The following is a 25,149-nucleotide window of genomic DNA, read 5'->3' as shown; positions in this document are numbered from 1 at the left end:
ACAATAACTAACATATGTTTTCCTTTCCTTTTCCCCCCTGAAAAGGATTTCTGTCCAAGAGAACCTTTTCATCTGTTGGAGAAACAGAAGTGCCAAGCGCACCCCATGCGCATGATGAGTTTCAACAGCTGATTCTGTCCGTAGGAAGTAAAAAAACACATGGGATTTGGAAAGGTATTTGGTTGGACTACGACTCCCAGAATCCCCAAGCTAGACTGGCTAAAGTCCACGTTGGCGAGAGAAATCTGGAAAGCTGAAATTTAGGAACAACACCAGTAACAAAGCTCTACTAGAACCTAAGTCGCTTCTATTAAAAATCTCTTCCAATATCCACCCATCCCCGACAATTCAAACACATGTGCTCTAAGAACAGATGTTCTTGAAGGCCCCATGTGGCCCTAGAGGCCATTTTCACACCCTAACACTGGAAGCCTTCGTGAGTGGTGGTTCTTACACTGACCCCCCAACTTCCCCCAATATAAAAACCAGAAGTGAATGTACACGTGCACTTTTGGTCTGGGTATTTGGCAATTTTTAGTCATTTCTGGGTCTCAGGTGGCCTACATGGTGAGATGAAAAAGCTGGTTCTCATCAAGCCCTCCATGACTGACCCATCCTGCTTATGGGGAGGTGGCTCAAGAAAGGAGTTATGAACACCCTAAACCTGGAAGAAGCCAGTGAGGAACTCTCTCTGGCCTCTCTCAGGTCTTCTTAGAACAAAAATGGGCACCATCTTTTGTGATGGTTTCCATACGTTAAGTTAGATGACCTGCTGTAGGGCGGCCATGTTTTTCTGTTCCATATCAACTCAAACCAAGCCTTCACAGATCCGTTGTAGGACACAAAAACCGAGGCACAAAACTGTCAAGGAACATGATAAGGGAACAGCTACAGTTCTATTTCTGTGAACCTGTGGAGTTCTAGTTTTAATTGTGAGGTCAGATGTTAACCTATGGTATCGAGGATGACCTGGAAACTCAAGTATCATGGCAGTGCCTGGGAAAATAGCCTTTGTATCCGGTTACCTTGTTCCTTTTCTTCTACTGTGCAATGACAAGCACACAGTGAGAGATGCTCAGAAAGCCAGGCGGCAGCTACTGAACCCACCCTGCTTTGATGATTGCTTTGATCAAATGCGATGTATCATATTCGTTGGTGACACAGAACACCTCAGACTGCCCCATTCTCTGTGTAGGGAAGGAATGGTTATCTGCCAGAGCTCTCTTCTCCAATTATTGTTTCTGCACCAGAGAAGCTATACCTTGCGATGTACGGTTCAAGCTGGACGTGGCCAAGAAGCGATGACAAAGGGCCCTTTGTTAATGCCCCACTTTCTAACGATGGACAAAAGTGTTATGGTTCAAACAGCATACCAATTAGTCGTCTTCTTATCATCGAGTGGGAATGAGGTTCAGATGAGAAATATCCTGCAGTATGTCATTCAGATCTCCCTCTTTTTTGTAACAAGTACATAGTTAATGTTGATATATTCAGTTATCATGAGGGTAGACTGGAGATCAGCTTTCTGCACCTGAACTCTATGGGTAGTCCAAACTAGATAAGACCAACATAATCAATGGGATTTAGTTGACTCAACCTTGAGCAATCAATTGCATGGTTTGATTGTAGCTGGGAGTAGCACCAGATTTAAGATTAAACTTTGGTCTTGGTTTTCAGCCTATTCTTAATGCCATTCCTTCCAACCTCGCACCCTTATTTTAGAGGACACGGTGGGACTTGGGGTCAAAATGACTCCTGTATGGTTGAAGGGGGCATAGAAAACATCTAGAAAAGCCAAAAAATTTGGCCAGTGATTCTGATCAAATGAGGCATTTCTCATGGGATGTTTCTGGATTTCACGAGAACCATTTGTATTGTGTAATAATAATAATAATAATAATAATAATAATAATAATAATAATAATAATAATAATAATAAGAAGAAGAAGAAGAAGAAGAAGAAGAAGAAGAAGAAGAAGAAGAAGAAGAAGAAGAAGAAGAAGAAGAAGAAGAAGAAGAAGAAGAAGAAGAACGTGAAAATGGATAATATTTTGAAAACAACAGAACCAAAGGCTCAATATATGAAACAACAATTTGAAAACTTGCCAGCCACCAAAAACCATGGGGACATCAGGTAGAGAAGGTGTCAGAAAATAAGGAAATCAAGATCTTGTGGGATTTCCGGATCCAAACTGACAGACACCTTGAACACAACACACTAGACATAATAGTAATAGAAAGAAGAAATGTCTGGATCATTGACATTGCAATTCCAGGGGATGCCAGAGTCGAAAATAAAGAATTGGAAAAACTAACAAAATACAGAGACCTGGCAATTGAAACATCTCGCCTCTGGAAGAAACACACTTCAGTGGTCCCCGTAGTCATTGGGGATTTGTGAACAATATCAATAAATTTCACACAGTACTGTTTGTTTTATATTTCAGAAATCACACCACCAGAGCTAAAAACAAAACAAAACAAAAAAAACCACAGCAGTATTAGGAATAGCATAATACTGCATCAATATTACACAGATATTTAGGTTTTTGGTTAAAAGTTGTATCTGTTATATAATACCAGTCATTTTTTAAAAAAAATTGACTGTGCCTGGTATTTTGGAATAATAATAATGCCACTCTTGATGTTTACTTTCTTCCACATTCCAGCAATTAAAATTCTATTAAAAATCTACAACTGTAAATCTGTTATAAATGAATTAATTAATAGGACTAAGCAAAAGACTTGTCCTTTCAGTCCTCATACTTTTATACTAGAAACTACAACTCTCCACCAAACAGTTCACTGAACTGAATTACTAAAGCTTTTTGGCATTATTAATTGAAAAGAACCCGGGTTATACAGCCGATTCCTTATTTTTTTTTTAAGATCTAATCAGGAAATATACAGATACTTGTATTTTTTGGTGACTTGTCCTATGAATGGAAGCCATTTTTTTTCCTCCAGCATATGCAAAACCCCAAATAATAACAGGATGTGAACGAAAGTGCGGTTAATATAAGAGCTTTGATTGAGAAGAAATAACAGTCAGTTAACACATGAGCTGTTCTAGTTTGCTCAGTTATTCTTAATCCCCTTGTTTCATCTCTGCCGCACCCTAGTGGGGCATGGAAGACACTTAGGAGACAATGAGGAATCACAACAATCAAGAAACGAGAGGCCTTTTCCTATTGTAAGGGGAGAGATTTGGGTGGGGTGGTTTTAAGAGAAAAGGAATGGGGGGAAAAAAAGAGCTTTCGTTTCAAAACAGACTGGTTGATAATGCAAACAAGATTTTCCAGACCCAGCGTAGCGTCTAAGCAATATTTTGTGACTAATAAAAGATATATGTATAGCAATCTCAGGCGCCCCTGGGTCACGAGAGAGTCAACTCTTTCATCAGAAGTGCACTAAACTTGAGCATATAATATATATATGCTATACAAAGGGTGAGAAAATATAAGGTGGGAAAGTATGGAGGGGGATGTTACAGTGAGCGTATAAGGAAGCAAGCCCTGGTAGGGTGGGGCAGAATTCCTCAGAAATGTAACACAGCAAGTTCAGTGGGGCTTACTCATTATTAAAATATAGGAAAGGGAGGGGATCTGGTTACCAGACTACAATCAATCAAACAATCAATCAACACAATGGTCCAGGGACCTGCAAAGAACAAACACGGCTAATGCAACCAAAGCAGAAGGAGAGGAACAGCAGCTCAAGGAAATAATCAAAAATATATTTGGCATCTACGATGAGACAGATACCCAATATGAAACAGTGGATAGAGTGATGAACTGGGACTCGGAGGAGCTGGGTTCAAATATTCTGGAGCTGGGTTTGGTCCACCATGGAAGGCTGCCATGGAAGAGTTAGTTCCTCTTCCATGGCAGGCTTCCATGGTGGACCAAACCCAGCGGATCGTACTGGTGGTGGATACCCAAGAAGATCTCAGTCATTGAGTAAAGCTTTGAAAAGTGACTGTCTAAAACCACTCTCAGTGATATTCCAAAATTTGCTGTTGAGTATCTTGGCTTGCTCAGGAACATGGGATGGGCAACATTAGAACAGACCCAAATGCACTTTGTTCAGGTTCTGTGTCATCTACCAGAAATGGGCGGGTGGTTCCCACTCTTGTCTTCTGACTGCTTCAGTAGAACAATGGTCCCCAACCTTGGGTCTCCAGATATTCCTGGATGACTACCCCCAGAAGCTTTCCCCACGAGTTGTGTTCGCCAGGATTTCTGGGAGTGGTAGTCCAAGAACATCTGGGGACACAAGGCTGGGAAGCATTGACTTAAAATATGAATGAAGGGAAAACTCTTCTATTCACATGTTCTCAGTTTTTCAAGTATTACAGATGGTGGCAATCGGCCATAAGAACAGCTTTCAGAAGCTCTACTAGATATTTAATTGCATATAAACACATTTTCCCCCCTCTCTTACAGTGGTGCACACCTACTTTCTGAATCTCCCTTGGCGCATGTATTAATGAAAAGGCATTAATGAAAAGAACAGAAATCTCTATCTTCTAAAATTAAAACATTTTGGAATATTCCTATTCTTCAGCAGATTTTTTTTAATTTTTTTTTTTGGTCATGATATGTTGGCAAGAGATCTGTGTGTACATGCTGTCTTCCAGGCAAATAGGTAAGGAGGCTTCCCCTGAATCTGATGACAATCAGGGATTGTAAAAATCTCAGCAAATGGTGCCTTACCCACATACACAATGCCATCAAATACGAAATATGGAAGAGCCAGTGAAGAGGCACATGATTTTCCATTATCATAGCTACCAACTTCTCCGAAGATCTATTTTCCAAGTATGGCTCCAGGTAATTATAGAAACATGGACGTGGTGGCACTGCGGGTTAAACCGCTGAAGCCTCTGCAAGGTCAGAAGACCAGCAGTCGTAAGATCGCATCCACGCGACGGAGTGAGCTCCCGTCGCTTTGTCCCAGCTCCTCGCCAACCTAGCAGTTTGAAAGCATGTAAACGGCAGTAGATAAATAGGTACCACCTCAGTGGGAAGGTAAGCAGCATTCCGTGTCTAGTCGCGCTGGCCACGTGACAACGGAAACTGCCTTCGGACAAACGCTGGCTCTATGGGTTGGAAACAGGGATGAGCACCGCGCCCTAAAGTTGGACACAACTGGACTGAATGTCAAGGGGAACCTTTACTTTTACCTAATTATAGAAATGCAATAAAGTAATTAAAACTTGCTGCTGATTCACAACACTGACAATCAGAAGCTTGAGGCCCTGCCATGGAATGGGTGGGTCATCTCTGGGATGATGGAGGAAAAAGAAAAAGAATCCCACTATTATGTTATAAACCTTTTTGTGTGGATGAAAGATGTTTCCTTTTTTTAAAAAAAACCCTCACATACTTTAAATATATATATGGATTCACTGACTAATTCAGATCCAGGTTTAAAATGGAAACTCTGACCAGCGGAGACCGATCCCAACTTTCTGCCTGCCATTTAGCATTTATTAACACTCGGAGGCAGGTAAAGGAGGTTACAGAAGCTCTTTAGAAGCACAGGCGCATATTGGAATAAAACCGCACGGTATAAAAATTGCATTTAACAGTTAAGAAATAAACACCTTGGATTTTATTTGCTCATTTAAGGCCGACCCCAAAAACGTTCGCCTTGATGTGCTTTTATGCCAGAGGCCCCCGCGACACACCTTTTAACCTTTCAGCACTCAGGCGTACAGCCGGGAGAGGTAAAAGGTGGGTGTGGGTGTGGGTGGGTAGGAGGAAGGTCATAAAACACAGGACACGTAATAAATTGAGTTTGTGGACTGATGGCAACGATAGTGCTGAGGTAAGTTTCTGTGGAAAAGGGCAACACTGTTTCTCAGTAAATACAACGTTTCTGCTGTTTTTTTTTTTTTTTTTTATACCCATGCGGATGGAAGCATGGCCCCAACTTGTTAAAAGCAGGGAGCAGCATTCCTTAAAAGAATATTAAAATGTGGGTTTTATTCCTTAGCAAACTAGGGAAAAATACCAATATCTGCAGAGGGCTGGGAGGTCATGCTGCCAGCTTAATGGAACCTTTCCGAACTTCAGGTGCAGACATTTTGTTGGGTTACGAGTTGGACAGGAGCTGGGGAAGATGGGAGTCCTAGTTTTACAACATCTGGGGGATGCTATCCTTGGGAGGGGGGGAAGGGCTTAGTGGTTGGAACGTCCTTTTGAACGTTCCCAAGCAAACTGACCTGATCTGTACTTCCGGGCTAGCACATAGAGGTAGAAATCTAGGGGTAATTCACAACTAGAGTAGACCCATTGAATTAGTGGAACTCACAAAGCAGTGGACTCACCAAATCACGAGTGATTCAGTGGGACTACTCCAGTTGTGACTTAGGACAGGATTTCAGCCCAGAACATGAAAATGGAACTTTGATGCTTCTTAAATGCTCTCAGCTCAAAAATAAATTAGAATACGGTAAAGTGGAATGAAACAAAGATGTACATTTCGAAAGCAATCCAGTGTAGAAATGTCTTTGGAGAACAAATCTGTTCCACATTGAGAAATGTTTATTTTGAGAGAAAATGACCTAAATCATGGTTAGTCCCAAATCAGAGCAGACCTGCTGCATTGGTGGAACTTACACGAGTGTTGACATATCAACCCCTCCTTGATTTTATCCTTCTACTACATGCGAGCCCTGATTTAGGTCCCTATATTTAGAAAGAAACATTAAATTGCTAACTTCGTGGTGGGTTCTGTTTTCAACTAATGTGGTAACGAGAGAAGATTGACTTGTAGGTGGGCAGATGTGAAGAGTCAGTTCTCAATCTTGGGTCAGGATCCTGTGTTCATTCTTCCCACTTGTACAGTGGTCTGTTGCGTGAACAGCTCCAGAGTGTCTAGGTGTGTGCAAAGAGGTTTTTGGTAATACCTCTGGAACAAGTTTGGAAAATGTCCAGCTGTTTACCTAACAAATTGTAGAGCAAGCAGAATGCCGGAAGCAGATTTTGCCCCAACTGGTTTAGAACTTCCACCCCCAGAATTCTTGGCCCTTGTCTATGATGGCTGCGATTTTGGGGAGATAAGCCCAACAACCGAATAGAGCCGGAACAGATTGATTTGTCTGTATGTCCCTGAAAAATTATTCCAACTCTGGGTTCAGGAAGTTTGAAGTGGAATCCATGACATCTCTAGCTAAAATGAACCCAAGCAAGGAAATCCCTTCTCTATTGGGATCCTTCATAGTCAACGTAGATCATGTTGAGTTAGAAGAACCAAGATCAGCTACTTCCGAGACTTCACGACCCAAACCTGCAACTGGAGGTGTATTCTTCTGACGTCCCCAAGTGTGAGTCCACCCCTCATGTATCAGTTGCAACATGATGTACATTAGAGGGTAGCTGGTACTCATTGTGGTTGGTGGAGAACGAAGTCAGCACAGCTAGTGGTGGCTGAGATGATCCAAAGTGAATACTGATAAGTCCACAAACACACACCATGCACCCAGGAGGCAGCAGGAAGGTAAGTGTTCACATATACAAGAGAATAGTGATGAAGGCTCTGACTCTCTGACTCTAATAAGGACACAGGGAAGCATAGGAAGCTGGGGAATAGCTTGAGCCTGAGGTAGGATGGCTTCTGACTAACGGATGAGCCACCACTGGGGTGTGCGTTTGTGTGTGTGTATGCCTGCGTAGGAAAGGGAGACACACAATGTGAATTTCCTGCACTGGCCACTAAACTGATATTGTGCAGGCCATATACATATCAACATGTAAAGTACTGAGCCAGGAAATCCAAGCATCAGCTGGGAATTGGGTTTTATGCCCAGCACTGCTCTTACTCCCATTTCCTTCTCCGTCTGAAGAGCCAAGGAAGCAGAGCAATTACATAAGACTTCTGACAGCACCTTGAGACCTGGCAATTCTCTGGATCAAACGTCCAGCTCCGTATGCCCTTCTGGGTGGCCTTCAATGGACATCCCCTCCATGTCTTTCTCTGCATCCTGATTTTGATTTCTTACCTTCCCTCGGAATGTGAATCCAGGCAGAGTTTTGCCTTCCAATTAAATAAAAAACATACATGCCACTGGGTGCTCCCTTGCATTATGTTCCACCTTTGATCATGTTTACTCTTTGCTGGCAACTTTGGATCTCCCTCGTTTCTGGGCAAAACCTACAACTACACACCCGTTGTCAGATAAAGTATCTTATCTGTCAGCAGCGCTCGGGCGAATTCATCATAATTCAATAGGTTGACTAATCAAGATTGGAGATGAACGTTCTGATAAAGCCATCAGATTGGTCTCATCTGTCATTAGCTGACAGACGCTTTCGGCAAAGGGCTCACTTGGCAGTACTACCTGGTTTGGATCACGGTTGTGCGGTCCAGCCAACTGGCAAGCGCTGCTCATGATTGTAGCAATGGGTCTCTGAGCAAAGCACTAATTAATTGCTATCACATCCACCATAATCCTTTCTCTTCCATAGACACAAACAGTATGGGCTGAACTACACCACGCTGAAGAGAAGATCCTCCCAGCCCGTAATGGATCATGACCAAATTTTTGAACAAGGAGTTCACCTAGTAATTTTCCCCTTAAATAACAGAGATGGATGTAACCTGTTGACAAAGTTGAGGTCTGATTTATGGAGGAGGTAGGCGAAACTCACCAGGAGCTGGAAGGGGTGGAGGGAGGGATGGGAACAGGGTGGATGTGGAGGTTACTGGGAACAGAAAAGAGGTAAACTTAATATATTGTTAAATGTGACTAATTACGAAGCCAGTCACGTCTGATGTCACTAAAATTGTTCTCTCTCTTTTTTTTGCCTGCTTCTGCATTCTTTGGGGGTAATTTACAGCTCCGCTCGGAGCGGTTTGCTCAAGTTGAAAGCATAAAATGAAAGCTTTCATTGTCTATTGACATATTTTTCTTGTTAAGCAACATTTAAAGTATCGAGACAAGAAGCCGTAATGGTGGGTTAGCCTCCAAGTGCAAGCTTGCCCTGTCATAGTCCATAATACATGAGTGGGAGAGGGAGAAAGGGGGAAAACTAAGAGAAAGGTGAATTGGTAGGGTGAGCATGCATGCATATTTATTGTCAGAGAATTACAATTCCTCATATCTTAAAGGGGTTTTGGATTGGGATATGTTAACGTAGAAACTTATGCGATTTCTTTTCTTTCTTCAGATGATCATTTGAGACATTTCTCCACTTGCTTCCACTATGAGTGGACAGGCAGGTGATAACCAGGGAATTGACTTCTTTGGTGACAGTCCACAAAGTTAGCCATATTCTCCACTGGTCTGCATACCTGATATCCCCTTCAATGAATTTTAGGTGTTAGCTCAGTATTCGTCAATCAAGGTCACTAGAAACATCACCTTCACCATCACTATTAGCCAGGCCCTTAGTGTTTAATTTGATGCCTCTGTTTTGAGTTTGATCTGCTGATTTAACAGCTTCAGTCTGTCTCAGCTCTTTACTGCTGGTTCTAGTCTTTTATGGATGTGTTTTCAGACACGTTTCACACTGGAGATGTCTTGCACAAAATGACAGCTTCACTTGTAGAAGGATCTCTTCTACATGACATTCACTCTGTCCATGACGTCTTGTTATTGTCTACTGCAATAACTCATAACAATCACTTAACGTTAACATTCTGGGAAAAAATATACAATTGGACAGATTTTATAATGTTGGATATCCATCCATTTACCTATCCATCCATCCATCCATCCATCCATCCATCCATCCATCCATCCATCCATCCATCCATCCATCCATCCATCCATCCATCCATCCATCCATCCATCCATCCATTCAATCCATCCACCCACCCACCCACCCACCCATCCATCCATCCATCCATCCATCCATCCATCCATCCATCCATCCATCCATCCATCCATCCATCCATCCATCCATCCATCCATCCATCCATCCATCCAACCAACCAACCAACCAACCAACCAACCAACCAACCAACCAATACGTGCTTGGGTTCAAAGTAAGAAGTTGGATGATCTCAAGTTCCTTCTTTCCCAGACATGAGGGAAGCAGGAGATTAGTTCCAGTTTACCACCAATATCTTACTTGTTCCATTCAGTTTGTATTCACTTCTTTCATAAGGTGCCTCATAGCCAACGCTCTCCATGTCATACTGGGTGAAGCAGATGATACAAAACCCTCAGTACACAAGAAACCTAAGCAGGCAAAAGGCTGCTCTGCTGAGGAATTATAACAATCCTCTGCAGTCTGGCCTTCCTTCCTGAAAGAATGACCAAGACATTTCTGAGAAACCCAATTTCTTTCCTCCACAAGAAATCTTGCAAGGAATTATGAGATTCCTTGCAAGATTTCTTGAGGAGGAAAAAGGAAAAAAATCTAAGGAGGAGAAAGAGTGATGTTTTTTTCCCCTGGGTTTCTCTCTGAGAGCAAGTGGGGGCGAAATTCACATCCCTAGTTTACAATTTCACAAAAAACAAAGCCCTAACACAATGCAAGACAATTCCTAGTTATCCTTTCTTAACATTCCTGTGACTCTATTGTGTTTTTTATCTTCCTATTGCCATCCTCCTCATCTTCTATTTCTCCTCACTTCCTTCTTCATTTCGTTTCTCTCCATCATTCGTCAACCTCCCATGGGGTCAAAGGAATCAAGCTTCTTCCCTGATAGCCTCTAGCGCTTCTCCTCCTGGGGACAAAAATGTTTTAAAAGGACATATTCTAGAAAAAAAAATCAATAAGCGATTACTGCAAAAATTTGTATTGATTCTCCTGTTGCATTGCAAAAAGAGTTCTAGAAAAAAGAGGAGGGAGAAGAAAAATTTTCATGAATGACTCTCCTTTCATTTTTTGCTTCCGACTACTTATGACAAATACACCTGGGCAAGGGGAGGAAGATTGGCTGGAGTTTGATTCAGAAAATCAAACTGATCTTCATTGAATCCACCTATCCGAGTGTGGCACCCTATGCCATGTTTGTGGGCCTCACATGGAAAAGAAATGGATTGAAGTAGCTAAACACGCCCATTAAACCTCCATGCAGTCATTCCCCAACCTTGGACCCTCTAATGTTCTTGGACTATGACTCCCAGAAATCCTGGTCAGCACAGCTAGTGGAGAAGGCTTCTGGGAGTTATAGTCCAAGGACATCTGGGGACCCCAGGTTGGGGACGAGTGCCCTAGGGAGTGTGAATGGACTATTGTAAGCTACTCCCTGGCCCTGTTTTAGGTCCTACAGAGCACACCTGCAGGCTTCACAGACCCAAGGATACACAGCAAGTCCTATATGCTCCTTAATTTAGACCAGTATTGACCACTTCAACTGGAGTAGCCAACGTCCAATTGTACACATTTCATCTTTGCACTGCAGATTTTTAGCATCTCATCTTTCTTCAAGGAATTTAGGAAGATATACACTGTGTAATGCAGTGGTGTCGAACTGTGGCCCTCCAGATGTTCTTGGACTTCAACTCCCAGAATCCTTCACCACCACCTCTGCTGGCCAGGATTTCTGGGAGTTGAAGGCCAAGAACATCTGGAGGGCCACAGTTCGACACCACTGGTGTAATGGATTCTGCCCCCCCCCCCAGACATGAGTCTTAGTGAATGCATTCAGCCCAGAAATTTTTATTTATCTAAGACCAAAAATCACTGTGAGCTTTCTTGCGGAACGAGGATTCCATACTAGTTCTCCTGGCCCAAGTCCTCTCTCTTCATATGCCATATTGGTTTTGTAGTCCTCTGTAAGGATTACAAAACCTGTGGTCCAGTGCAACTGCAAAGAACTAATGTTGGAACAAAATAGTCTCAGGCTCCCCAAAAGAAACATAGGGCTTGGGGGTGCTGGAGAAATTGGTTCTTTCTGCGTTCTGATCTAAACTGATCCATATTTTCTCAGCTGGAGTATGAATAGCCATTTTCTGCAGGTTACTTCACCTCTAAAAAATGTTGACGTATTTTGCAACAGCATCCGGTCAACGGGGGTATGGGTGGGAATGGGGATTATAGCACAAGTATAATGCCACACAAAACATTGCAGAAATGGGTATGAGAACAGAACAGACCAATACTTGAATAGGAAGAAGGATTTTTTTTTAAAAAAGGTTTTTTTATTTTTTGCCAGCATGCTCAACCTGGAAAACCGCCTGCCATTGCCCTTCGGACACAACTCAAGTGGTTAGCGACAAAGGGCCAAAAATAAAGAGAAGGGGCCCACCCTTTTCCTTCTTGACCTCATCATCCGCTTTCAAAATTCAGTTTCAATGGAACTAAGACTTACGCAGCCATTTTTTTGAAAAAAAGCCAATACTCTTACATTAACATATAATGCAGAAGCAATAAGCAGACATCTAATTTTTACACAGAATGCATTATGGTCCTGCCTGTCGGATCGGCAAATCAAAAGCGGCCATAATTGCATTCCCACCGAGGGAGGCTAAATTCCACGATGTGCAAACTGTATATATTTTATTAAATAAACACAAACTAGGATATAATGGCATGCATTTGTTTTCATTACAAGCCGTAATGCAATATTTCTCCAAGGCTTGCCACATTAGCATGTCCCTCCATGTTCTCGGTGCCTTTGAACTTCTTGAAAAGCTACATCTGTTAGTTCCCTTGTATACAGCAGCAAGTTACCCAGCGAAATTAAGTTTTAATACAAATTGCTTTGTTCCCTATTAAGATTGATGTTGGACACTGTGTACTGTAAGTTTCAAAACTTGCAATTACAGTTCACTGCAATTATCTCTGGTTGTTAATAGCACAAGATAGCATGTCACTTACTACCAAGTGTATAATTTATCATTTGCTTTTTCTACCACCCCCACCCCCTTCCCTCCAACCCCGCCTTCTCCTTCCCTCTTTCCCCGTGAACTCTTGTGGTATTTCCAAATGTATAATCTTGTTGTATTTATTTCCCAGTGGCCCCAGAAAATGAACACAACTGCTGACTAGAACAAACTAAAAAGCAGTGCTATTGACAACACGTCAGCTGTGTAGTAATGAACGCCATTCCCCGACATTCACCTCGCCCAAGCTAACAGCTTTAATTTATGAATAAAGCAAACGAGAGACAACCTCCAGTTTTATTATACCCTCAGTGCTGTTTCAAATAAAGTAATTAGAAGGTCAAGATGCAGGGCTAGGGAGCAGAATAAAAAGGCGACCTCTTGGCACTGGGTTAAAGAAAGAAAAAGAAAGAAAGAAAGAAAGAAAGAAAGAAAGAAAGAAAGAAAGAAAGAAAGAAAGAAAGAAAGAAAGAAAGAAAGAAAGAAAGAAAGAAAGAAAGAAAGAAAGAAAGAAAGAAAGAAAGAAAGAAAAAGACAGACAGACAGACAGACAGACAGACCATAAAAGGTAGAGATAGTCAGTCTGGTGGATTCTTAGAATTATAACTCTAAGAAGAATTTTTTCAAGTTGTCGGGGAAACCCATCTCATTCTAGGGAATGAAAATAAAGAAGGGGAGCCAGGAACTCCACTTTGCAAATTTGTTTTAAAAATTAGATAGATAGATAGATAGATAGATAGATAGATAGATAGATAGATAGATAGATAGATAGATAGATAGATAGATAGATAGATAGATAGATAGATAGATAGATAGATAGATAGATCCATCCATCCATCCATCCATCCATCCATCCATCCATCCATCCATCCATCCTTGGTAGATATCATGGGTGGTTATGAGGACCACATTGGGGTCCCTTGGTATCAGACATATTATTTTCTTACTAATGAATGTGGATTCACTCAAATTGGTTAAAGGCAAGCTAGTGTGGGCAGTTCACTGAGAACTGTTTCAAAGGTGGTGGAAGAGTTCTTTTTAGAAAATTCTGGCTGCAGATAAGCCATGCACTCTCCTGGCTTACTAAGCTTCGCTTCATCTTCCTGCAATTTTAAGACTCAGACACTCTCTGCTCTTTCTTTCAACAGACATTTTGAGTATGGAAATCTGATGTCAAAACTTAGGCAAACTCTTCATCAGTTTTTTTTTTCCCTGTGAAAAGCTCAGTTAGAATTCCGTTTCTGAGAATAAACAGATACGGATCAGAAAGATTTTTCTACCAGCTAGCCTCCCTTTCTGGATGAGAGTTCACAAGCCAGGCCTTTAATCATATTTTTGTTGATTATTTATTAGTTTCTGAGGGAAATCAAAGGATGGACAACCTAAAATATGTCTTCCATAAAATATTTCCTGAATCACAAGCTGTAGTAAAGAATTTATAGGATGTGTCTTTCATGTGCCGATATGACCTGACTGAGGGATAAAATATATGTATTCGGTATGCAGGCAACATGCAAATGAAGAAGGGTCCAGAAATGGAACACTATTTCATGAATATCTGGATGAGATGTTACTCTAACACTACCTAACGAGGTAAATCTTTTGGGGTTGAGTTGAAAGCCTTAGCAGAAAATGTACCTTGCCTTCTGGAAGAAACTTGAACATGGAACAGTAATGGTGATTAAGATATAAAGGAGGAAGAGGGGAATCTTCAAATGAATCTAGACAGAACAACTGATAATCTGAACAATTTTGAAGACAAAAACATCTAAAATAGGGCTCCACTCAATTTATCTATACAGTAGTGCCTCGCAAGACGATTGCCTCGCAGGACGATTAATCCGCAAGACGATTGGTTTTTGCGATTGCTGTGGCGCTTTGCAAGACAATGTTTTCTATGGACGATTTTCGCAAGACGATGATTTTTCCCCATTGGAACACATTAAATAGATTTCAGTGCATTCCAATGGGGATCTGCGTTTCGCAAGATGATGTTTTCTATGGACGATTTTCGCAAGACGATTTTTTCCCATTGGAACACATTCATTATATTTCAGTGCATTCCAATGGGGAACTGTGTTTCACAAGACAATGTTTTCACAAGACAACGTTTTTCGTGGAAAGAATTAACATCGTCTTGCAGGCCTTTTCCACTGGTCCATCCCAATTTAAGCAGATCCATTGATTGGATGGGACTCCTTATGTCAACACTCAAACAGTATAAATCCCCAATGAGTCTAATCGAGTTGGGGCTAGTTACAGAATTCACCCCGGGGTCTGCTTAAAGGTTCCCAGTTCAACAACAAGAACAGGCTGAGGTATTGCTTGCATTTGCTTAAATCTGCATGTAGGACAGTAAGACTGTCTGGCAGGAACTGGGAGAAAAGTAAACTTCTTATACTGTAAGAAAGTAAATGGCATTTTTAGCCGCAAAATTCACAAAAGTCCTTCTATCATACGGAAATGCCTTATACTGAGTCAGATTCATTACGCATTTGAGTTTCCCACATTTTGGGCAAACTGCAGAAGCCAGCATATATCCCACTGCGACCATCAGATGCATATAGTACTTAAGGCATTCTCCTCTTCTAATTTTGTGCTTCCAGGGGTGTTTCAGTTTTGTTTAAGTGATCTACAGTTTCAATTCATACCAGAAAGAGGCTTGGGTCGGGATTCTCCCACGCCACTCTTCACCCTGACAAAACCTGCTTATTACTTCATTCCTAGGGGTGTGTGGGAAGGAAAGAAAGATAAATTTGTCCATGAAGGAATCATCGCCCCAGGTAAAAGCTCAAGTGTTATTTCCACTGCACAGTGAGACTTCATTTCTTCCTGACCCTCAAGAAAACCAGCTGAATTGGAATACCAGCTGCCCTATCACCAGATCGCATCCTTCCATTTTTGCCTTGAACCACAGGTTTCCTATATCCCCCTAATAACGATCATTGTGTTCCATCAAGTCAAATCTGAGTTGATGGACCCTTTCCAGGGTTTTCTAGGTAGAACATACGCAGAAGTGGTTTGCCAAGAGGAGGAGGAAGAAGAGGATGCAGAGGAAAACAGAGATCAGGAGAAAGAGGGAATGTGAGCTAGTGTACAAAGTTTACAAGATGAACTAAAGCGTTGACTTTACATAAAGTATTGCTTTCCCCAGAAAACTGGGCTCATCACGTGCATTGTATCTGTTGGAAACCGGGAGATTTTGCAGATTCGTTTTTACAGGATGGTCCGGCTCACAGCCCTGGTGTCATCTGGGAAATTCTACAGGTGACCTACCTCCCAGAAGCATTGTGAGAACAAAGGTAGCGGAGGAGTTGCATCAATTCAAGGACTCCACATTTTCATTAAGCCTGCTTTACGGCTTCCATGCTACTGCATGCTACTTTTTAAAACTTATCACACTTTCATTAAGTATTATTGTTTTTGTTATGTGCTATCAAGGTGAAAGCAACTTATAGTGCTTTCAAGGTAATTGAGTATTGGCTTTACTAGTTTCATATTCCCAGTGAATTTCCATGGATGACTGAGATGCAAACCCTGTTCTCCAGAGTCTGAGTCCATCACTCTATCTACTACACCACACAGCTCTAAGTATCCTTAGCTGATTGAAATTGAGATGTGAGTTTTTTTTTCAGGGCAATAAAAATAAATGGAGGCCCTTGTTAATGAGATATTAACAAGAAGGTCTACAGTTCTTATTTCTTGATGTTTAACTCAACCCAAGCTACTCATCTGGTCAAATAGTGAGTGACCGTATGCCTGTAGGATGAGGAAGTCTTTAGCCCATCCTTCATGATCATTACCTGATGATTTACTGGGGTAGCTTTTTAAAATAATCAATTAATGCAGCTGTAATGCCAAGACCTTGACCACCTTTGCAGGCTAAAGCAGGTTTAGCACCTAGTCAATAGGTGGCCAGCTGACCTCCAAAGAAGCGCTAAGACTTGGGGGGGAAAACTGTCCAATATTTGATCTCAAAATGTAAGTGGTTTGTTATAGGAATCTGGTTGACATCTGACAACATTTCTAGCGACAGGACAATTTCTATGCTGAACATATTTCCTCCAGACAAAAGTACAAATCTATAAAGAGTACTACCAGAGTAGAATGTCCTTATCATTATTCAGAAATGGCTGTTTAGGTGTTACCTACATTTATATCAAACCTTTACTCCAGTGAGATCAAGGCAGTATGTGGGGGTCGCTTCCTCCCCACCTTTAAATCAGATTGTAATTTAAAATTAAAAGATAAAGCACTTAGTAACATGTTTTTGTAAATTAAAAAAAACCCAGGCATCAATAGATTTGCTTGTTCGGATTATTTTTAAAATGTATCTACTGCAGTTAGTTTAACATGATAAAACTATTATTTTTATTATGAAAATCTCTCTCTCTCTCTCTCTCTCTCTCTCTCTCACACACACACACACACACACACACACACACACACACACACACACACACACACACACACACACAAGAGACTCACATCTTCAGTTCCCCCTAGTTGGGGAACCATGAAGCAAACCTACAAATGCTTACTCTTGACACTCAAAGGTCTTAGGCAGATAGAATGCCATACATAGAGCTTTATAGGTAGAAATATCTGGCCCTGTCTGAGTGGAAAGTATGCTTTCTATCCCTAAATTATGATTCCTCCACCATGCAAGCTCACTAAAAGGATGCTGCAGCCCACGGAACAGAGGTGGGCCAGATGTGGCCTTCCAGATGTTTTAGACTACAACCCCAACAATGCTTCCCTGCTGGCTGTGCTGGGGAGGGATGCTGGGATGTGTAGGCAAAAAAACATCTGCCTACACATTGCTTCTAGGCTTATTTTTGTACTCAGAACCACCCGTTAGGGAGGGATTCGGACATATGTTAGAATAGCTCCCCTGAAGTTCATAGAGTTAAGGTAATTGTGACTTCAATGGGTCTACTCACAATGGACAAACTGTGGTCCTTGAGATATTGTTGGATTATATATCCCAGCATTCCTCACCTTCTTCAAATTGTCCATATGGTTAAGGCTGATGGGAACTGAAAGCCAAACAGATCTGGAAGGCTACACCTTCCCCACCGCTTTGACCCAGATCTAATTCAAGACTCCTGTTTTTCAAAGATTTCCTCCTTCTAATCTTATTTGCCTTAAAAAAAAAACCAAAGAAAGAAAGTGGGGGTTCGCTTCATGTGTCTTCTCCGCTGTCAATCCCACAGCTTCCGGCAACAAACGGTAGAGCAACGTTCGGTAGCCCATCTTGAACCTTGCTTTGGAATTAAATACTTGCTTAGTCTCGGAATTTGAATTGCTCCAGCTAAATCAGAGGATTTAGGTATTGAACACCCGAGTAGGCTGCTGTTTCAAGTCTGAAAGGAGGAAGAATTATGAGGCTGGAGTTATTCATTGAGAGCTATCTGTCCTGGCACTTAATCAAAGGGATTAGGACTTGGAAAGGAGAGGGGGAAAAAAAATATAGAGCCCACAGGTGAACCTCCAGGAAGAATACCAAGCAGTTATCAAAAACATCCAAGTTCAAAGCAGCTCAATTTTCATACGTTAAAAGTATGTGGAGGATGCCCGGGGCTTGTTTCTAGGTAAAGAGTGCTGCGTTAAAGCTGTTTGTACTTGCATATTTAACAGACACAGGGAGCGAAAGCGGCAGAGCAATATTTAGGGTCCACCTCGCCCTCCATGTAATGCTATAAATCATATGCGTTCTGTCGGTGGAACATGAACTGCTACCACGTCCAAGTTTCACATGCCCCCTCTCCCCAACTTTGGCAGCCAGAACAGATATTCATTTACCTCATCAACAACCAGAGCTGTCATAACACATGGCGCGAAAAGATGTTACGGGTTAGGAAAGAGTGAAGAAGGTAGGGGGACGAGGAAAAGCCACTTTCTCGAATTGTGATGAATCGTGTTGTTGGGGTTGGTTTTGAACACGCTACGTTTTATTTGCAGATGTATCTGACCTAGCACAGTAACAGAAAACATGCCGTGTGCCAAAAACAGTTATAACCAGGAAGTGTGCTATTAACAAAATGTTCACAAGTAGGTCTCCTTGAATCAGTCCTTCGCCCTAGCTAGAAGGGATGGAGGCTTAGCTACCCAAACCTGTTATTAGAGCCAGGACTCAATCTTGAACATATTGAGCAATTAGTGCCATTACCAAAGATTTATAATTACTTGGCTTGGTGTGCCAGTTCACTCAGCCTACAACGTCTGGCGAGATAAGTTTTGATCAGTAAAGCGTCCCATCGTTTCGAGGCGGTTGGAGCACCTCCTTCCACGTCTGCCTACCCCATCGTAGGATCAAGCGTGCAAGTTTCCAAGGGTCTGGGAGATGTATGTACCCACCATCTTGGAGAAACCCCCCCTCCCCCGAAAGAAATTGTTTAAACAAGGTAGATGAGGAAAGCAGTTTTTGCCTCCTGCCCCACCATCTGGTCATTAAGAGGTTTCAAAACTAGAATAATTGTTTCAATGATGTAAGTTGTGTGTTTTGTAGTGTATTAAGAGCCAGACAGGTAGCAAAATTGCTTCCACATTTTCTGTAGGGTGCAAGAGTCTTTTTGATTGCCTGGTCTCTGGCTGTAGATCCAGAGGTTGGGAGTTTGATTCCGCCACTGGGCCTCCTTGACAAGGGTTGGACTCAATGATCTGTAGGCTTCCTTCCATCTCTGCCATCCTAAGATTCTAAGATAGAAAGGAAAGTTGGGGTTCTGGGTGAGTGGGGGCACCGATCCATGCTCTAAGACCATCTATAGAGGCCCCTCTTCAAATGTTCTCTCATTCTAAAGCACAGGCTCTGGCTACATAAAACGAGAGAGGCCAACGTCTCCTTGGTGCCCCATTCCAGTTTTGGAATATTTTCCCCAAAGAAATTAACTTCTCCTCTCCATGTCCATTATCACGTTGAGCTTCTTTTGTCCATATGGGTCTTTGAACCTTGGTACTTTTATTCCCACTGCTTCATTTTCTGGCTTTATAAAACCACCATGCCTTTTAAAGAAAAGTATATTCTGCTGCATTTATTTGTATATTGCATTTTTATGCTGACTTTTGTATTTGCTCCCATAATTTTATTACATTGGCTTCAACTGTTGCATTGTTAGCTCGCCATATCATATTCCTGTATTAGTTTTGTAATGTACCAAAGTTGCAGAAACTATATTATAGGTGCCTTATAGTTTAAATAACAAAGTATTTTACAAATCAAGCACCATTTTCACCTACCAAGTTCTGCCTGTAATGCAAAATGATAATTTTTTTAAAAAAAATCCATCCACGCACAGTTGGGGTTCAGCACTCCAGGTGGCCTCAGCTGGCTGCTGTACAAAAACTCTTTAATTTTAAATGCACTTGATTAAACAAGATGCATATGCACATGAAAAATTTCAGTAGCCTGAGCACATTTCGACCCTAAAGCATTCTTTGGCAGAAAAACTAAACCAATTGGCAACTGAAAGATGATAGAACACCAAATTTTTATTTTCCTATCTGGTACTCGAACAGAAAACATACAAACAATTGAAAATCCAGTTTCCCTAAAATTCCATGCCTGGGACAACTGCGGCACCTCCAGGGCCTGGTGCATCATCCTCAGCAGGGTGCCCAGCAGGAGATCCTGGAAAGGCAATGAAGTCTTAAGTTTCAGGGCAGGGAGGTGTTCATTGAAGGCTTTGTACTTTTGGAATTTTGTAGTAGTAATCCTGGACCAGCACTATCAATAATGGGAGCAAAGTGCTCAGAAGGAGCTCTCCTTGGTGCTGAAGGTCTAGCTGCCCTATAGGTTCCCTGGTCCAACCTTGACACAGAATGGACAATACTGAGAAGCTATCGATGAGATTTTCAGTGAGAGGAAGAGGTTTAACCAGCCTTCTAGAGATACACTCACCTTGCTACAAGTGATTTCTTGCCATCTGGCTAGCACTTATGGTTCAATCAAAAGCCATGCAGTTGGAACATAGTTACAGTACTTTCTTCTTATTTCTCTGAGGACAATGTATGCCCAACATGGATATACAGAAAAACCACACACACACAAACAAAATGCAGTAACTGCTTAGTAATTATGAACATGTCAGTACAAGAATAGGATGAAAAGCATGATTCCAAAAACATGTATGTTCTGAGTTTGGCCTAATACATAAAAGCTCAAGTCCACAGGAAAATGCCAAGGTTCATTTGAGGTCAATGACAGGATACAAAGCATTGCATAGGGCATGGCCAACAGTGAAATCCGGGGGCCTAAATTTAGTTCCTAGTTCCAAGTAATGTAGACTCGCTGAATCAATGAGATTTACACAAGGGTTGATTTACCATTCGGCCATTTATCCCATAGGCCTACTTCAGGTGAACTAAGAAATGGATTTAGGTGACATAATAGGAATTGCAAGCTAACAAGTTGATTCCAAACCTTTCCAAGTTTTTTTCTAGGCACAGGGTACTGAAAGGTGATTTTCTGTTCCTTTCTTTCTGGGACACAAATCTTGAACTAGAAGGATCTCGGCAGGAAGTAGTACCCTGAAATATGGCAATATGACTGCATTGGTGTAGAATGACCATTGTAATTGATTCAACTTATGGATCCCATAACTTCCAACACTTTCAATAGTTTCCACACTGCAGAACACATGAAAGGAAGTTAACACCAGCCACAGCAGTGTTTTGAGCATCCTCTCCAATCCATCCTCTCAACATGATAGCTTTAAACATCTCTTCCTTTTCTTGGAGGAGAACTCTGGAGAGCAGAAGACCATCTCTAACTCAAACCAATGATCTTCAGGTCAAGCTACAGTGGGTTTTTAACCTCAAACTCCCTAAATCAGGTAATCTATCCACTGACTTCCCATGTTTCTGCTCTCCTTTCTTCCTGTTCCTTTGACTCTTAAATTCAAACGCTACTTAGATGAATTATCATAGGAAAAATAGAGATTGGCAGGGCTCCCCCTCCTTCCACAATAAGAGAAAAAGAAAATATGCATGTGCATTAATTACTCAAAAACTACATCTTCAATCTGAAGCTATGCTCATAAATAAAAGAATTAGCATGCTGGTTTTTTTCTTTCCTTTCTCTTCCTTGCCATTTCTGCTGTCTGCTAGAAATAAATAGCTTTGCTTCCTTCACATTTAAATAAGTTGTGTGCCTATATTACTTGCTCCTTTTGCTAAAAGAAGAAATATTTGTTTCTTGATTGCTAGAATTTGGGAAGAGGAGGGAGAAGGGGAAGAGGGGGAAGCTTGCCCGAAAGAAAATATGGTTTTAATAGAAGTTTACATCTGCGTGGTATTACGTGCATGTAAAACAGATGTAACCTAATTACGTTTTCATTTAAATTGCTAAATAGCTACTTCAGAATTTATTTATTTATATTTTTTTTACAAAAAGCTAAAATAACATACAAACAACAGTTACTATAATAACAAGTGTATTTAGAACTAAATGGAATGGATCAAAGAGACAGCAGACAAAATTTGAGCCTGTCTTTGAAAAAGATACAGTGACATAACAATGCTGTATTGATTTACTTAGTAATTTAATGTCTCTACAGCTCAGCCAGAAGACATGGTTCAGTTTAGCAGAGACACATGGAGGTAAATCCGCTGAGTTTATATAAAGACTTTGGGTTGCATGAAGATTAGATGTCCTCTACTGGAGATTATGTAGCAAAACCCCAAATTGGAAATTAGAATGCTAATGCAATACAATCAACATGATTACAGTTTGAGTAATGCTACAAATCGGACGGCAGCTACAGGCTTCCTATTTCATTTCTTTTCATGTTGCACTAGTAAATTCTAAGCATATTCTCCTGGCTTAGGTTATAGAAGGTCACTCGTTTTGACTCTGGCTTCCAGAAGAGAGTTTCAGGGCCAGAAATGTTACCCGTTCCAGCTAAGAGGGAGGGGAGGAAAATGTAACAAAATTGCTGATGGATCAGGAAAAAGAAGAAGAGGAATTGATCTAGTTCAGCCTCTGGTTTCCCCCAATGATCAACCAGAGAACTCTTGAAAAATCAGAAAGCACAGATTGAAGGCAAGAGATTGGTTCCTAACCTTGAATCCCAAGATGTTATTGGACAGCAGTTCCTAGAAATCCTGGCTAGCACAGCTAGTGGTGAAGGTTTTTGAGAGCTGTAATCCAAGAATGTCTGGGAGCCCAAGATGGGGAACCACAGATCTACATCAATGATTCCCAAGCCACCAGAAATCTTGTGTTCTTCAATGTCATCGGACTTCATCTCCCAGAATCCCTGACTGTCGACCATGCTGGGCAGGGTTTCTGGGTGTTGAAGTCCATCTATATCTGAGGTGCCAAGTTTGGACACCACTGCTGTTAATCATTGGCTCCCATCGTTTGTCCGTGGCACCCCCCTCTCAATCATACGATCAAGTCCCCAAAAAATAACTTTTCCCAAGAAGGAAATGAATGTTTTACAGGTTTTCTCTTATTCATCCTTTATGATAAGGTGGTAGAGCTAAACCAGGGGTGGGCAATTAATTTGTATAGAGGGGCCACATGAAAAATCTGAACTGTGTTCGGGGGCCAAACCAACTTTACTTAAAAATAAAATGAAACAGTGATGTTATGATTGTTTTTATTTTAAACTTGATAATCTTCACAAATACTAGAAAGGTGGTTTTTTTTTTTTCAGTATGTTAAAGATAAACAACTGATCAACTTTAGACAAAAAGGTATAAATGGTTTTGATGTCCGGCGGGCCGGACAGGAGCGGCTCACGGGCTGTCTGTGGCCCTCAGGCCATACTTTGCCCAAGTCTGAGCTAAACAATGGTGGATAAGGAGAAACACCGAGCCATTATTTAATGATCAGACTCCTACTTCAGATTTAGGCTTGCATACAGGAATACATGTCAGCAGTGGCAGCAAATTTCCACTTGTATGAATGGTGCTGGTTGCGTTCTCAGGTGTACACACAACCATGTGATCAGGTGTGAGGCTTGGAATGTAACCAGCACCTCATCAAGAGGAAGGAAGTTGCCACTGGATCTTACATGAATTCTCTTATGCAACTGTAAATTAGAAGTAGGATTCTGCCATTACTGAAATATTATTAGGATGTCCTCCACAAACCATCATCCTTCTTGCATGAAGTGTGATGACAGAAAGAGTGGTGATAGCACCCTCCTCTATTTGGATGCTTAATTTGTTCTAAATAATGCCAGGGTAAGGCCAGGACGTTGCATAGTAAGGATGGGTAGCTGTAAAATAACAACTGTGTGCCAGTTAATTATGACTTCTGGTGACCCTTATGAGGGTGTCCAAGGTAGAGAATATTCAGAAGTGGTTTCCCCTTCCCTTCCTCCAGGGGGTGCTCTGGGACTATGCAGCTTGCCCAAGGCCACCCAGGCTGGCTCTATTTCCAGGAGGCACAGGGGGAATTGAACTCCCAGCCTTTATAGGTAAACTACAAATCTGCTGATCACATCTTGGTAGTAGGGTTGAGCAGAATTGGAAAAGGTCCAAAGGATAATTCAGTTCACCCATCTACCAATGCAGGAGATGTGGACACTCAGTCGTTGATTAAAGACTTTGTGACGTCAATGGCTTTACAGACCCGACAGCCCGACACCCCATTTCTATTTTCTTCTTCTACTACTTGTTTTGATGCCCAAACAACCAGTTTTAAAACTGTGGCAGGAGCCTGCAAAGCCCAGAGGGAAGCCTTGGCTTTACTCATCTCAATAAAAGGATACTGATTAAAAAGAACGCATGTTAACTTGACTGGGAGATGCTCTTCCGGTAGTCTTCCCTATGCGGTCCCAGACTGGATAACTGGTCTGCCTCCAAACTTCCATCTCCGCTCTGAAGAAGCCTCCTGGACCGCTATTTATAGCTCTGGAAATCTTGTGATCTTTTCAAACAAAAAGGAGCTGTGTGGGCACAGGAGAGAGTGTGCATCTGTGTGTGCTTTCCCAAATTGGCAAAAGAAACAGAGCTGTTGCTTCATCATGAAAGCCTCACTGTTTGCCGTGATATACATTAAAACGCCAGCACTTCTGAAAGAGGAGCAAATCCTGTGACCTTATTTTGAAGTGCCAACACACTCCAGTGTTTGCATCTTAAAATATTTATTTCTCTTCATAAAATATCTATGCACGGATCTCAGCCCTTCGGCAGTAAATATTCTCCCCCCTCGTTCGCATCAGGAGAAGCCCTCAGGAAACCTGAGACAGCAATCAGAAAAACCAGCTTATTTGTTAAAACATAAACATGAATTAAAAAACAAAAACAAAAACAGAGAGTTTCTATTAAATACATTACTATTTTATTACCAGTTGCTATTGTTGGAATTTGAAACCTGTTGACTGTCTTTACAGGCAAACCGTACAGTC

The 25,149-nt window shown here is 41.5% G+C and overlaps 1 protein-coding gene across 7 annotated transcripts in view; it reads right to left on the bottom strand.

Annotated features, from left to right (window-relative positions):
* FTO (FTO alpha-ketoglutarate dependent dioxygenase) overlaps positions 1-25,149 on the bottom strand; it is a 228,703-nt gene that overhangs the window by 46,672 nt on the left and 156,882 nt on the right. The window contains exon 9 of one of the 7 annotated variants that reach the window (XM_072980730.2): positions 10,022-10,683. The exons of 5 other annotated variants lie outside the window; for them this stretch is intronic. In XM_072980730.2, coding sequence (XP_072836831.2) covers positions 10,614-10,683 — 70 coding nt within the window. In that variant the 3' untranslated portion in view covers positions 10,022-10,613. Of the gene's footprint in view, positions 1-10,021; positions 10,684-18,708; positions 24,688-25,149 lie in introns of those variants that run through there. One more of the 7 variants, XM_072980733.2, reaches the window with a different exon arrangement.

This window comes from Pogona vitticeps, chromosome 10 (genome assembly GCF_051106095.1).
Source record: "Pogona vitticeps strain Pit_001003342236 chromosome 10, PviZW2.1, whole genome shotgun sequence".
Classification (NCBI taxonomy): Eukaryota; Metazoa; Chordata; class Lepidosauria; order Squamata; family Agamidae; genus Pogona; species Pogona vitticeps.
The sequence above is the reverse complement of the archived record's forward strand: the minus strand, read 5'-3'. Positions and strand labels throughout refer to the sequence as shown.